At 44.7% G+C, this 15067-nt stretch overlaps 1 protein-coding gene across 2 annotated transcripts in view; it reads left to right on the forward strand.

The window, feature by feature from the left end:
- OPHN1 (oligophrenin 1) overlaps positions 1–15067 on the forward strand; it is a 210483-nt gene that overhangs the window by 93113 nt on the left and 102303 nt on the right. For both annotated transcript variants that reach the window (XM_061598304.1, XM_061598305.1), the window contains exons 3-4: positions 2042–2103; positions 10044–10115. In XM_061598304.1, the coding sequence (XP_061454288.1) occupies positions 2042–2103; positions 10044–10115 (134 nt within the window). The remainder of the gene's footprint in view (positions 1–2041; positions 2104–10043; positions 10116–15067) is intronic.

Genomic DNA, 15067 nt, shown 5'->3' on the forward strand with positions numbered 1-15067 from the left:
TTTTTTCCAGGGGTCGATGCCAGGCTGACTGGTCTGTAGTTCCCAGGTTCCTCCTTTTTGCCCTTTTTGAAGGGAGGGATAACATTAGCCCTCCTCTGGTCATCTGACACTTCACCCATCCTCCACGATTTTGCAAAGATAATAGACAGTGATTGTGAGAGTGCTTCAACCAGTTCCTTCAGTACTCTAGGATGCAGTTCATCGGGCCCTGCGGATTTGAACTAATTCAAAGTGATTAGGCATTCCTTTACCATTTGTCAATCAACCTCAAACTGCAATCCTGCCCCTTCAACTTCACATTTCCCAGGAGGGTCATAGACCCCCTTTTGGGAGAAGACTGAGCCAAAGTAGGAACTGAGCACTTCTGTCTTTCCTTTGTCATCTGTTATCATTTTGCCATCCTCACAGAGTAGCTGTACCACCATTTCTTTTCTGTCTTTTACTACAGATGTACCTGAAGTAAGCTTTTTTGTTGCTTTTAGCATCTCTCTCTCGCCTCAGTTTATTCTCAGCTTTAGTCTTCCTGATGCCTTCTCTGTAATTCCATGCTACCTATCTGTACTCTTCCTTTGTGGTCTGGCTTTCCTTCCACTTCCTGTACATGTCCTTTTTTTTTTCCAGGCCATCTCTTAAGCTTTCTGTGGAGCCACATTGGTTTCTTCTGCTATCTTCCACCTTTTTTCCTTCTTGGAATTGTTTGCCATTGTGCCTTTAGAATTTCCTTTTTTAGAAACTCCCACCCATCTTGGACTCCTTTTCTCATTAGGGTCACTTGCCACGAAACTTTACTTACCATTGTTCTGAGTTTATTATAATCGGCTTTCCTGAACGGTACAAGTATGGCTACTCTCAGCTTTTGCTTCCTTTAAAATCAAGTATAGCATAGTCACTTTCCCCCAGAGTTCCCATAATTGCCACTTCATCCACCAAGTCATCTCTGCTAGTTAGAATCAAGTCCAGGATAGCTGATCCTCTAGTTTCTTCTCCACTTTCTGTAGGAAAAGTTATCTCCAATGTAAGTCAGGAATTTCTTGGAGTGACTCCCAACAGATATCAGGGTAATTGAAGTCCCTCGTTACTACTACATCATGCCTCCTTGAAACATTGGCAATTTGCTATGCAGAAGTTTCATCCTCGTCTTCTCCTTGATTGGGTAGTCATTCGTAGACTCCAACCACCATGTTCCTTTTATTCCTTGTCTCATTAATTTTAATCCAGGTACTTTCGGTGGAGCTACCAAGCTCACACTCTAATTCTGTGCAGGGATATATCTTTTTAACATATAGTGTGACTCCGCCTCCCTTTCTATTCCTTCTGTTCTTTTTGAACAAGTTATATCCTTCAAACACTGTGTTCCACTCATGGGAGTCATCCCACCAAGTGTCAGTTATACCTATCAAGTTGTATTTATTCTCCTGTATTAAGAGTTCCCGTTCATCCTCTTTTTCCCATACTCTGAGTATTACTATCCAGACATCTAAGATCATGTGATTCTCAGCCTGGTTTCTTTTCTACACTTTTATGAAGAGTATTACTGGGCCCAATTAGAGCCGTTCCCTCAGTTCCTCTTACGGTGCACAAGCCTTTGTTAGTCATTACCGCCAAGTTTACATCTCTCACCCCTTTCAGATTTACTGAGTGCAGTAGCTAGTTCTAAATCTTGTTTTTTCAGCCTCGCCAGTCTCTCTTTTTCCTTTCTCTCATTTCCCCTCTATGCCAATCCAATCATATCTCCTTCAGTAAGATAAGCACTGAAATTAGCAAAATTCAGTTTAAAGGAATCCGAAGACTCCAGTTTGTTGATCTCCTTTTTCCAGGTGGGAGAGGACAAGATTTGGTAGGTGTTCCAGTTTTAGGATGTAAAGCAGGAAGAACAGCTTTGTCTTTGGATGGAGATTCCTCAAACCCATTTTTAGTTATTACCACATTGTTGACAGAGCCTGTTGTCGATGAATTGCAGGGTTGCATCATAATAATAGGTCCCATTTGTAGTGGTGTCAATCCTAAGTAACTGTTTTTCATTCTGTTCTCTTCTTTGCAGCTGAATCCTTTAAGGAGTTTTCAGAGCTTCTCCAAGAGGTGGAACTTGAGAGATCAATGATGGTAAGTGAGGGCACCTCTCATCTCTCCATTGGAATAGTTCTGTTCAGGACTGTAGTTGAAGTAAATTGGCTGTGTTAATATGTGATGCTAAACTGTGGAGCCATACCTATTTATAGCATTTATACCTCACCCTTTAGCCAAAAAGGCTCTTAGAGTGGTGGCTTGTCAGTTCTAAGGGGTCTCCTGCCCCCAGGCTCACAATCTAAACAGGCATAGCACACAAGGAAAAAGGAGTGAGAGGGAAGAGGGGAAAGCAAGCGCAAAGTCTTTGAGTTGCAGTCGATGTCACTGGTGGTTATGGCCCTCTTGCCCTTGCTAAAGAGCAGCCCCTCCCCTAAAGAATTCCTCCCCCCACAGATCAGAGCTGGTGACCGCATCCAGGCCAGATGGACAGGGCAGCTTCTGCCACATCATTCCTTCCTCAGACAGCTGACTTGATGGCAGTTAGACTCCTCCTCACAGGTGTGGGCTTAATGGAGTTGCCCTCCTCCCTTGTCAGTGTTGGTGGCTGTGGCGGTTCTGGCTGCTTCATCCTTCCCAGAAGCACTCTTCTCTCCCACTCCCAATCAGATCTGAAAAATCTGCTAAATTGGCTGCGTTAACATGTAATGCTAAACTATGGTGGCTGAGATTTAATGCTAAAACATGGAGCAAGATTGGCTAAACTGTGGCCCTCTAGATGTTGCCAGACTACAGTAGCTCCCATAATCTCTGATCATTGGCCATGCTGGCTGGGGCTGATGGGAGTTGGAGTCAAGCAATAGATGGAGGGCCATGGGTCCCCTCTCCCTGGTTAGGGCTACCTGCATAAGCCTCCTTGTGGCCATGTGCTTCTCTGCTGCCCCCTCTGGCATGGCTGCAAGGAGGAGACTGGAAGCTTTTGCATCCATTTTGCAAGGTCTGGGTACCTGGATTTCAACATCTCAAAACTGTTTGCAGGAAACTTTGCTGAAAGCACTTTCCCCACAACATGCGGTGCTGCTGACTTGGATGCCTGACTTCTAGATGCAGGCTAACGTTTAAGAACATAAGAAGAGCCTGCTGGATCAGGCCAGTGGCCCATCTAGTCCAGCATCCTGTTCTCACAGTGGCCAACCAGGTGCCTGGGGGAAGCCCGCGAGCAGGACCCGAGTGCAAGAACACTCTCCCCTCCTAAGGCTTCCGGCAACTGGTTTTCAAAAGCATGCTACCTCTGACTAGGGTGGCAGAGCACAGCCATCATGGCTAGTAGCCATTGATAGCCCTGTCCTCCATGAATTTGTCTAATCTTCTTTTAAAGCCATCCAAGCTGGTGGCCATTACTGCGTCTTGTGGGAGCAAATTCCATAGTTTAACTATGCGCTGAGTAAAGAAGTACTTCCTTTTGTCTGTCCTGAATCTTCCAACATTCAGCTTCATTGCACGTCCACGAGTTCTAGTATTCTGAGAGAGGGAGAAAAAGTTTTCTCTATCCACTTTCTCAATGCCATGCATCATTTTATACACTTCTATCATGTCTCCTCTGACCTGCCTTTTCTCTAAACTAAAAAGAAGTTTTAAGGGAGTTGCTCCATCCCCTTGATCATTCTGGGTGCCCTCTTCTGAACCTTTTCCAACTCTATGATATCCTTTTTGAGATGAGGCAACCAGAACTGTACACAGTATTCCAAATGCGGCCGCACCATAGATTTATACAACGGCATTATGATATCGGCTGTTTTATTTTCAATACCTTTCCTAATTATCCCTAGCATGGAATTTGCCTTTTTCACAGCTGCCACACACTGGGTCGACATTTTCATCATGCTGTCTGCTACAACCCCGAGGTCTCCCTCCTGGTCGGTCACCGCCAGTTCAGACCCCATGAGTGTATATGTGAAATTAAGATTTTTTGCTCCAATATGCATAATTTTACACTTGTTTATATTGAATTGCATTTGCCATTTTCCCGCCCATTCACTCAGTTTGGAGAGGTCTTTTTGGAGCTCTTCACAATCCCTTTTTGTTTTAACAACCCTGAACAATTTAGTGTCGTCAGCAAACTTGGCCACTTCACTGCTCACTCCTAATTCTAGGTCATCAATGAACAAGTTGAAAAGTACAGGTCCCAATACCGATCCTTGAGGGACTCCACTTTCTACAGCCCTCCATTGGGAGAACTGTCCGTTTATTCCTAATCTCTGCTTTCTGCTTCTTAACCAATTCCTTATCCACAAGAGGACTTCTCCTCTTATTCCATGACTGCTAAGCTTCCTCAGAAGTCTTTGGTGAGGTACCTTGTCAAATGCTTTTTGAAAGTCTAAGTACACTATGTTCACTGGATCACCTCTATCTATATGCTTGTTGACACTCCCAAAGAATTCTAATAGGTTACTGAGACAGGACTTTCCCTTGCAGAAGCCATGCTGGCTCTGCTTCAGCAAGGCTTGTTCTTCTATGTGCTTAGTTAATCTAGCTTTAATAATACTTTCTACCATTTTTCCAGGGACAGAAGTTAAGCTAACTGGCCTTAGACCCATTCCTTGAGTTCTTCTGACATCCCAGAAGTCCATTGACAGTTGATTTGTTCGGAATTAAACTGGAGCATAGCTGAAGACCTTGTAGGATTCTTGGATGAAACAGATTATCTGGATCCATTTCAGTCTGGTTTCAGGCCCGGTTATGGGATCGAGACAGCTTTGGTCACCTTGGTGGATGACCTACGCAGAGAACTGGACAGGGGGAGTGTGTCCCTGTTGGTTCTGCTGGACCTGTCAGCAGCTTTTGATACCATCGACCATGGTATTCTTCTGGGCCGCCTTGCTGGGATGGGACTTGGGGGCACTGTTTTGCAGTGGCTCTGTTCCTTGCTGGAGGGACGAACCCAGAAAGTGGTGCTGGGGGATTCCTGTTTGACCCCTTGGCCGTTGGCCTGTGGGGTCCCTCAGGGCTCAGTTTTGTCCCCTATGCTATTTAACATCTACATGAAACCGCTGGGAGAGGTTGTCCGGGGGTTTGGGGTTCGGTGCCATCAGCATCCTTTCCACCTAATTCCAAGGAAGCTGTCTTGTTTTTAAACCGGTGTCTGTCATCAGTGGTGGACTGGATGAGGGTGAACAAATTGAAGCTTAATCCAGACAAGACAGAGGTGCTCCTGGTCAGTCGTAAGGCGAATCAGGGAATAGGGATTCAGCCTGTGCTAGATGGGGTTATACTCCCCCTGAAGACACAGGTTCGCAGTTTGGGTGTACTCCTGGACTCAGCGTTAAATTTGGAGGCCCAGGTTTCTGCGGTGGCCAGGAGTGCTTTTGCAGTTAAGATCATTGTGCCAGCTGCACCCGTTCCTTGAGCTGTCTGATCTGGCCACGGTGACACATGCCTTAGTTACATCCCGTTTAGATTACTGTAACACGCTCTACGTGGGGCTGCCTCTGAAGACAGTTGGTAGAACATGCTGGGGCTGGTTACAGGGACCATACTTTGTTGTTATGTGCCCCCAAGTCAACTACAACTTATGGCGACCCTATGAATCAGCAACCTCCAAGAACATCTGTCATGAACCACCCTGTTCATATCTTGTAAGTTCAGGTCTGTGGCTTCCTTGATGGAATCAATCCATCTCTTGTTTGGCCTTCCTCTTTTTCTATTTCCTTCTGTTTTTCCAAGCATTATTATCTTTTCTAATGAATCATGTCTTCTCATTATGTGTCCAAAGTATGATAACCTCACTTTCATCATTTTAGCTTCTAGAGATAGTTCTGATTTAATTTGTTCTAACACCCAATTATTTGTCTTTTTTGCAGTCCATGGTATACGCAAAGCTCTTCTCCAACACCACATTTCAAATGCGTTGATTTTTCTTATCAGCTTTTTTCACTGTCCAACTTTCACATCCATACATAGAGATCGGGAATACCATGGTCTGAATGATCCTGACTTTAGTGTTCAGTGATACATCTCTGCCTTTGAGGACCTTTTCTAGTTCTCTCGCAGCTGCCCTCCCCAGTCCTAGTCTTCTTCTGATTTCTTGACTATTGTCTCCATTTTGGTTTATGATTGTGCCAAGATATTGATAATCCTTGACAAGTTCAATTTCCTCATTGTCAACTGTAAAGTTGCATAAATCTTCTGTTGCCATTACTTTAGTCTTTTTGATGTTCAGCTGTAGTCCTGCTTTTGTGCTTTCCTCTTTAACTGTCAGCTCTACACTGCGTGAGCAGTGCCGGTGGGGGGCTGGAAATTCCTGGGTTGTTGGCAGGGAAGCAAAGTCCTTAGCCGGCAGTCTGGTCATAAATCTGCCAGGTCTAGGAGGAGGGGAGCTGATAAGGGCCAGGCTTGTCCGAAGCGTACTTGCCGAGTCAGGAGTCCAGAAGTGAGGTCAGTAGAGGTCCGGGATCAAGTGCCAAGGGGTCAGTCCGAAAGAGGGTGCCAGGAAACTAGGAACACACAAGCCACGCCTGACGTTGCAGTCAGCAACAAGCTGCAGCCAAGGTGTGCCTTATAAAGAGCAGGATGGACAGCAGGTGTGAGCCCTCAGCGTTTGGGCCTTAAGGAGACAGGCCTGCCTCTCTTCTGCCTGACCTTCTGCTGTCTACGTTCTGCAGGTGAGGGGGGAGTATCCTGTTCACTGTCTGTGTCTGGCTGCAGGGCCTCTGCTGTCCCTGGGGTGCTCTGCAGCTGAGGGTCAGAAGGAGCTGGATTCTCAGGAGGCTCCTCCATGTCTCCTGCTGCTCCTGGGTCTGCTGCTGTTACTCCCGAGTCATCCTCATCTGAGGAGTCCTCTGACGGGGCCATGACATTAACTTTCATCAGCATTCGTTTCAAATCATTACTGGTTTCTGCTAGCAGTATGGTATCGTCTGTATGTCTTAAATTATTGATATTTCTCCCTCCAATTTTCACACCTTCTTCATCTTGGTCCAATCCTGCTTTCTGCATGATATGTTCTGCGTATAGATTAAATAAATAGGGTGATAAAATACACCCGTCTTACACCCTTTCCGATGGGGAACAAATCAGTTTCTCCATATTCTGTCCTTACAGTAGCCTCTTGTGCACAGTATAGGTTGCGCATCAGGACAATCAGATGCTGTGGCACCCCCATTTCTTTTAAAGCATTCCATAATTTTTCATGATCTGCACAGTCAAAGGCTTTGCTGTAATCTATAAAGCACAGGGTGATTTTCTTCTGCAATTCCTTGGTCCGTTCCATTATCCAACGTATGTTTGTGATATGATCGCTGGGGCCTCTTCCCTTTCTAAATCCAGCTTGGACATCTGGCATTTCTCGCTCCATATATGGCAAGAGCCTTTGTTGTAGAATCTTGAGCATTACTTTACTTGCATGGGATATTAAGGCAATAGTTCAATAATTACTGCATTCCGATCCCCTTTCTTTGGAATTGGGTTGTATATGGAACGCTTCCAGTCTATGGGCCATTGTTTAGTTTTCCATATTTCTTGACAGATTTTAGTCAAAATTTGAACTGATTCAGTCTCAGTAGCTTGTAGCAACTCTATTGGTATGCCATCTATTCCTGGTGATTTGTTTCTTCCAAGAATTTTAAGAGCAGCTTTCACCTCACATTCTAAAATTTCTGGTTCTTCATCATATGGTTCCTCCGTGAATGAATCTGCCATCCTGGCATCTCTTTTATAGAGTTCTTCAGTGTATTGCTTTCATCTTTTATTTCATCTCGGTCAGTCAGTGTGTTCCCCTGTTGATTATTCAACATCCCTACTCTTGGTTTAAATTTCCCTTTCATTTCTCTAATCTTTTGGAATAGGGCTCTTGTTCTACCCTTTTTGTTGTCCTCTTCTATTTCTATACAGTGACTATTGTAATAGTTCTCTTTGTCCCTACGTACTAGTCGCTGTATTGTTGCATTTAGGGTTCTGACTGTGTTTCTGTCTCCTTTTGCTTTTGCTGTTCTTCTCTCTTTAACCATTTTAAGAGTTTCTTCAGTCATCCATTGGGGTCTTTCTCTCTTTTTAACTAGACGTATTGTCTTTTTGTATTCTTCTCTGATAATGTCTCTGACTTCATTCCATAGTTCTTCTGGTTCTCTGTCAACTAAGTTTAAAGCCTCAAACTGGTTCCTTTTTTGATCTTTATATGCTTCTGGGATGTTATTTAAATTGTATTTTGGCGTTATGATTGCTTTGTTGGTTTTCTTTAGCTTTACTCTGATTTTCGATACAACCAGTTCATGATCTGTACCGCAGTCTGCTCCTGGTCTTGTTTTTGCAGAAAGTATGGAACTTCTCCACCTTCTGCTACCAATTATATAATCAATTTGATTCCTATATTGACCATTTGGTGATGTCCACGTGTATAGTCGTCTTTTCGGTTGTTCAAAAAATGTGTTCGCAAGAAACAAATTATTGGCTTCACAGAATTCAGTAAGTCTTTCTCCTGCTTCATTTCTGTCTCCTAGGCCCCATTTCCCCACAATTCCTAGTTCTTCTCTGTTCCCTACTTTTGCATTCCAATCCTCCATGATTATCAGCACATCTTGTTTTGGTGTGTGAACAATATCTTCCTGTATTTCTGCATAATATCTCTCCAATTCCTCTTCTTCTGCGTTTGCTGTCAGAGCATAGACTTGGATGATGGTTATGTTGATAGGTTTCCCATTTAATCTCATTGATATCACTCTCTCAGACCTTGCGTTGTAGCTCCTAATTGCTGTTGCTACATAACTTCTCACTATTAAAGGAACGCCATTTCTTCTTAATTTCTCATTTCCTGCATAAAATATTTGGTAGTTGCCTGATTGGAAATGTCCCATTCCTGTCCATTTTAGTTCGCTCACACCAAGTATTGTAATGTTGATGTGTTCTATTTCTTGCTTGACGATTTCTAACTTTCCCTGGTTCATGCTTCTTACATTCCATGTTCCTATTGTGTGCGTCTGTGCGCATCAGCCTCTGGGCTTCCTTTTGGCTTTGACCCAGCTGTGTCATTAGTCACAGCGCTACTCGTCCTTTGTTCTTCCCCAGTAGCTCAGTGAGTGCCTTCTGACCTGGGGGGTCTCATCTTCCAGCACTATCTCGTGTTGCATTTTGGATACTCTGTTCATAGGGTTTTTGTGGTAAGAGATATTCAGGGGTGGTTTACCATTGCCTTCCTTTGAGTTTGGATGCATCTTAGTCTGGTGTCTCAGCTTGACCATTCCGCCTGGGGTGCCCCTGCTAGGAGTCTAGCCTCTTGGTCTAGACTCCTGACGGCATTGCTCTCAGCTTCTTCAACACACTCAAACCCCATCACCACGTTAAGGTGTGCATCCGAAGAGGAGGAGGGACCATACTACCCCCCTGTTAAAAAAGCTCCACTGGTTGCCAGTCTGTTTCCGGACACAATTCAAAGTGCTGGTGCTGACCTATAAAGCCCTATACGGCTTAGGTCCAGGCTATTTATCAGACCGTATCTCCCTGTATGAGCCTGCCCGGGCCCTGAGATCCTCAGGAGAGGCCCTTCGCTCAATACCCACATCTTCTCAAGTACGACTAGTGGGGACGCATGAGAGGGCCTTCTCGGTGGCTGCCCCTAGGCTTTGGAATTCCCTTCCTAGGGAGGTAAGAATGACCCCCTCTTTGCAGTCCTTCCGCCGACAAGCAAAGACCTTCCTATTCCAACAAGCCTTTGGAATTGAAGGCTAAGGATAGGGCATGAAGGGTGCTGCATTGCTAATGTCTATTATATCATTTTTAAACTAGTTTGAACTCTTTTAGCTATATGTGTGTATGGTTTTAATATTGGAAATAGTTTAATCTTATTTTAATGTAGATTTTGTATGTTGTTTTTAATTATATGCATTTTTATCTGGAAGCCGCCGTGAGTTCCAGTTTTGGAAAAATGGCGGGGTAAAGACAACAACAACAACAACAATAATAGTTCAAATTTGAAATAACTTATGCAGATTTTACTGGTAAATTCTTGTATTACAGCTGAAATATGCATTATTATTATTTGCCTGCAGGTGCAAAACGCTAGTGATTTGTTGATCAAACCACTGGAAAACTTCCGCAAGGAGCAAATTGGATTCACCAAAGTAAGTTTACTTTTTTCTTTTTCAGTTTGTCCTTGTATATGTATCTGTTTATTTATTTTAACAGTTTATAGGCTGCTTAATTAAAAAAGAGAACCAAGTAGTTTCTGTAAAGCAGTGTAAAATATTTATTGTAAAATTCAGTTAAAATCAATAGAATTTAAAAATAAGTATACACAATAAAATTGCATGTTTGCGTAATTTGTCAAAACAAAACATTTTCAGCAGTTCATCGAGGGCACCTGTCTGATGTTCATAGGGGGTCATAGATAGGTGGTACTGGTAGTTTTTAGTAAACCTAACACTCTGCTGATAGCTATTTCCAACATGTCTACCGCATTTGTTCAAAAAGGCTTCCCAGGTATTAAAAACAGGAACTCTTTTAAAGTGCAGTCGTAACCTCCCTGTGACTTCAGATCTGCAGGGCAGGCCTTGCCAGTAACTCCAGCTTTTGGGGGCAGTCCTGGAATCTGTGGACTACGGGAGGGTTTTCTCCGTGGTGTCACCCCACATGTGGAACTCGTTCCCCAGATGCTCAGTGATGCTAATGTTAATCAGCTTGACCACTAGCTGAAGATCAGTCTTCTGGCAGAACTGGCTACATGCTTTCTTGTTCTTCTTTCTTCACATCCTTTCTGACTTTTAAACAGAAGAGTGCAGGCTTAAATAAACCTCAGAAAGCTCATCATGTGATAAAACTGTTGCTGGACTGTACCACTTCAGGGATGGGATTTGCATGATTGAATGTACCCCACCCCACATGAGAAAATGGAGTCCACCATATGGAAAACTAGCATATTTGGTAGAAGGCGAGGCTTGGACTCTTTTCCCTTCTAGATGCAAGGATTGTGCCCCCCCCTTTTTAAGTAGAGGATGGGTTCAGTTGCAAGACCCTCCACCCCTGCAGTTTGAGGTGGTACAGTCTAGGGACAGTGTTGCAATGTGATCTGCTGCTCGTGGTAGGCTGGCCCTCTCAGTGTAAAGTGGCCCCTCCCATCAAGATGAAAAGCCATATTAAAGTAATGATTAAAAGTTTATTACAAAAAACACAAATAGGGCCAAGTTATTGTTTGTTTTAAAACCGTTCCTCATGGAGATGGGAAAGTCCAGTATCAAAAAGTCAAGGTTCCACATTAGTCAGCAGGCTAAAGCAACTGGCTCTGTCTGGACAGCTTTGAAAAGGGGATCTTTTGGATTCAGCCCAGCCCAACTAGAGTCCTTGACATTTAAGCAATGGTGAGCGGTGGACGATAATGCTTGGCATCCCCCTCCGCAGCTCTGTTTGGGGCGTTGCAAACAGGGAGGGGACCATCGTCACTCGCCCCTCTGCCATGCGGGCCCCCTCCCCATTGCTGTCCAGGTGGCCCACTAAGCATGCACAGACCATCCCCCGAGATGGAGTTCTTCGAGGTCCCAGCCCATGGAGAGGTTCTCGTCTGTGGTCAGCCCGCTGCCAGCATGCCCTCTGTCCGTGGTCCCTGCTGGGGAAGGGCTGGTTTGGGGCATGTCAGTGGGGGCAGAATAAGCCCACTTCTGCTCCCCCTCCTTTGCACGGTTGTCGTTGCAAGTTTTTGAGTACTTATTTCTCATTGTAGGTTCTGAGGACGTTTTCAGCCCCCTTAAAAGTGCAGTGGTCAGTGGCCTCCAGTTGGTCTTCCTGTCTTGACTCATACTAAACTGCCCTCCTTGTGGGTGGGTGATCTGGGGAAGGTCCATGTGCAGCCATTGGGCCGGACTACAGATTCCCACCATTCCTGATCACTGGCCATGCTGGCTGCAGGGGCTGATGGGAGTTGTGGGCCAGCAACATCTGGGGCCCCAGTGGCTAGGAGAGGCTAATGCCATGAATGGGCCCCATGCAGAGTGTGAAGCCAGTCAGCTGACTTTGGTCACTGATACTTCATGCTCATCATGGCCTGGGCCGCAGCTGCCGGTCAGGTGACTTCACCTTTGTTATGCCTCCTGTGCCCTGTATGTGTTGGGGGGGGGGTTCATGCTGGCCACTGGGTGGTGGGACCCTGCTGGATTTCTGCCCTCAAGAGAAAACATTCCTCCTCCTCCTCCCAGGCATTTGGGGGTGAATCAGGGAGGCTACCTCCTGTTCTCAAGTGATTTAAGGATGTTCTCTTTTTTTAAAAAAAGTTTTAACTATTGTTTAAACTGATGTATATTTTGGCAATTGTTTTTATGATATTCCAGAAGCTACCCCGGGAACACTATAAGTAATGAAGGGACAATCTACAAGTCTGGATAATATGTTAAATAACAGGTCTCTGTGCAAAGACATGGCATCCGTCCCACAGGATCACTCTCAAGTGGGGGACCTGGCACTTGCATGTCTACGTGCAGAGGATTTGTTCCACTGCAGTGGTCCATCTGTGTCTACGTAGGACTACTTGCTCTCCACTGACAGGAGAATGGGGGAAGGCATCCTCAAGACAGCGGCAGGTGTGTGTGTGCTGAGTTCACAGGAAGCGGCCTCATCCTGGGTCAGAACACGAGTCCGTCTAGCTCAGTGTTGTCTACACCGAGTGACAGAGGCTTTACAGGATTTCAGTTGGGGGGGGGATTTCTAGCTCTACCTCGAGATGCCAGGGGTTGAACTCCTTCTCCACAGCTCAGTAGCAGAACAAAATGCTGTTGCAAGCATGGAGTCCCCAGACCGAATCCACATCCCTTTGAAAGATCTCTGGTAGCAGAGTTCAGGAAAATCAGCCTGAAACCCTGGAAAGTTGCTCCCAGTCAGAGCAGTCTGATGTGAGGTAGAGACAAATCACAGAAGCCAGGTGTGACTGCTTTGCTTTAGGCGAATTGCAAAGCGATTGTCTGGACATTGAAATGGCCTGGCTGCACAACCCTTGTTGCCTCCCCTGCCCATCTTTTCACTGTCCAATGGCGCAGAGAGAGAGAGAGAATATCTACTGCCTAGCAAGTGAGATTTGAGGCTCAAGTAGGGAGGAAACAGTGAGCCGCAGGGCTCTCTGGTGCGATGTGCCAGGACCTTTTGTTTTGCTCCCATGCCAGCTCTCTCATGCTGGGACTTTTATCAAGGTATGAATACCAGCACCTCATTTTAACCAAAAAAGTGCTGGTGAGACCTGAACAATAAGACCCTTGATGGAGTTTCCAGAGCTTTGAAATAGTTTGATGAGACCTCTCTCCAGTCCCTTAGACCGGGTCCTTCCATTCACTTTCTAGGGAGGCCATTTTCAGTGCTAGAGTTTATCAGAAGCACATGATATGTGAGGGGATTAATACCACGGGGATTGTTTTATCCCAAGCTGCTGCTGGTGTTACAACATTGAGTCCAGGCAACTCCTGCTACGTCTGAGACTTGCCTTCGTATAGCGATGTAAAAGGAAGCTAAGGGTGACTGTCCAGACCAGCCCCCTTGTTACCCCATGTGGGCTGCATGTGAAGGGTTCTTCCAACAGCCCATCCCCCATTTCAGTGAGTGAGTAGCCCTGTTTTGTAAGCAAGCAGTGGAAGGTTGTGGCAGTTATTGCTGGGCAGGCAGGGCTGCTTGCAGTTGAACATATTTGAACATTTGGTTTGGGCTTCTGTCTGCAGATTGCAATCCAAATTTGTTTACTGCTGTCAGTTGCTGCATGTGACATTTGATAGAACAGCATAGGCCAGCAATGGGAGACCTGTCGCCCTCAGTATTCCCAGACTACAATGCCCATTAGCCTATTTTGGCATTAGGTAGTTTATAAATTAATTTAGAGTGCTATGCATATAGAGAATGATAATTCCTGTTTTTCTGACAAACTTACATACATGTGTAAGGGCCAGCCCAGATATTGGCTTGAAATATACATAAAGTGTGCTGAGATCATTTACATCTGCTTATGTAGATCAGAATATGCTGAAATAGCTTATAAAGTCTGCTTCATGCATAAGAGCTAAATAGTAAAAAAAAAAGTAGTTTAAAACTACCCTTTTTAGCTGTAATTTTCCTATGAAAGCAGCTGGAACATACATAGAGATAAGATGTCTGGGCAGTCAGCCAACACTTTCTGGCTCTTTTAAGAGGAAGCTCCTTATGTAGTGTGGCTGCTAACAGCTACTTGTTGATACTTGTCATAGAATGGAATCATAGAATCACTGAGTTGGAAGGGGCCTATAAGGCCATTGAGTCCATCTCCCTGCTCAATGCAGGAATCTAGAAGAAGGCAGCAGACTTGTAAGGCCATGGGAACGCGCCTTCCCTTTGATAAGAAAGTATATAAAAAGCCAGGCTTTATAGCACTCAGGACACCTCAACCCTGCTGGAGAGGGTGTGGTCAAAGAAAGCAGGAGAGCCATCCATCTATTCCATCCATGACATCTGATGGGTGATGTACCATGACACGTATTTCCACGTACTTTGTAACTTTGCTCTGGAATATGACTTGGAGTGTAACTCAGTCCTTCATCTATTGTAATTTGTTTTAACTAAGATGTGCCTTTAGAGTCTTTTACTTTGAAGTTAAATGGATATCCAGCAGCTTATTTCATGCTGGTATATATTTCTATTTTTCTGTTTCTGCAATGTTGCCTAAGGCCACCGAGAATGCATTTTATTAGTTGTAGTGTGCAAGATATGAATAAAAAGCATATATTACAAAGATTTTTCTGAAGTCTGACTTCCAAATAGAAAATTTCTGGTACCTCCCAAGACTCAAGAATTCTTGAGTGGGGTCTGTGATGTTCCTGCTTATAGTGTAAATATGGTAAGTGCTGTTTATATAGAAGACATATGGTAAGTGGAGTGAAAGAGGAGGGGGGAGTACATGAGCAGTAGAATGCTGGATGATTGGCTGAGCGTTTGAATGGCTGGGAGTATAAATGGAAGAATGACAGCTGAATCTGGGTGGATGTTGGGAGTGTGGAGAAAGAGGTGTTTGAGGGTGAAGGTCAGGAGTGTGGAGAAAGGGAGTTGGAGTTCTGATTAATAATAAGTCAAGTACAAA

The sequence above is a fragment of the Rhineura floridana genome, chromosome 16, assembly GCF_030035675.1.
Source record: "Rhineura floridana isolate rRhiFlo1 chromosome 16, rRhiFlo1.hap2, whole genome shotgun sequence".
In the NCBI taxonomy this organism is placed as follows: domain Eukaryota; kingdom Metazoa; phylum Chordata; class Lepidosauria; order Squamata; family Rhineuridae; genus Rhineura; species Rhineura floridana.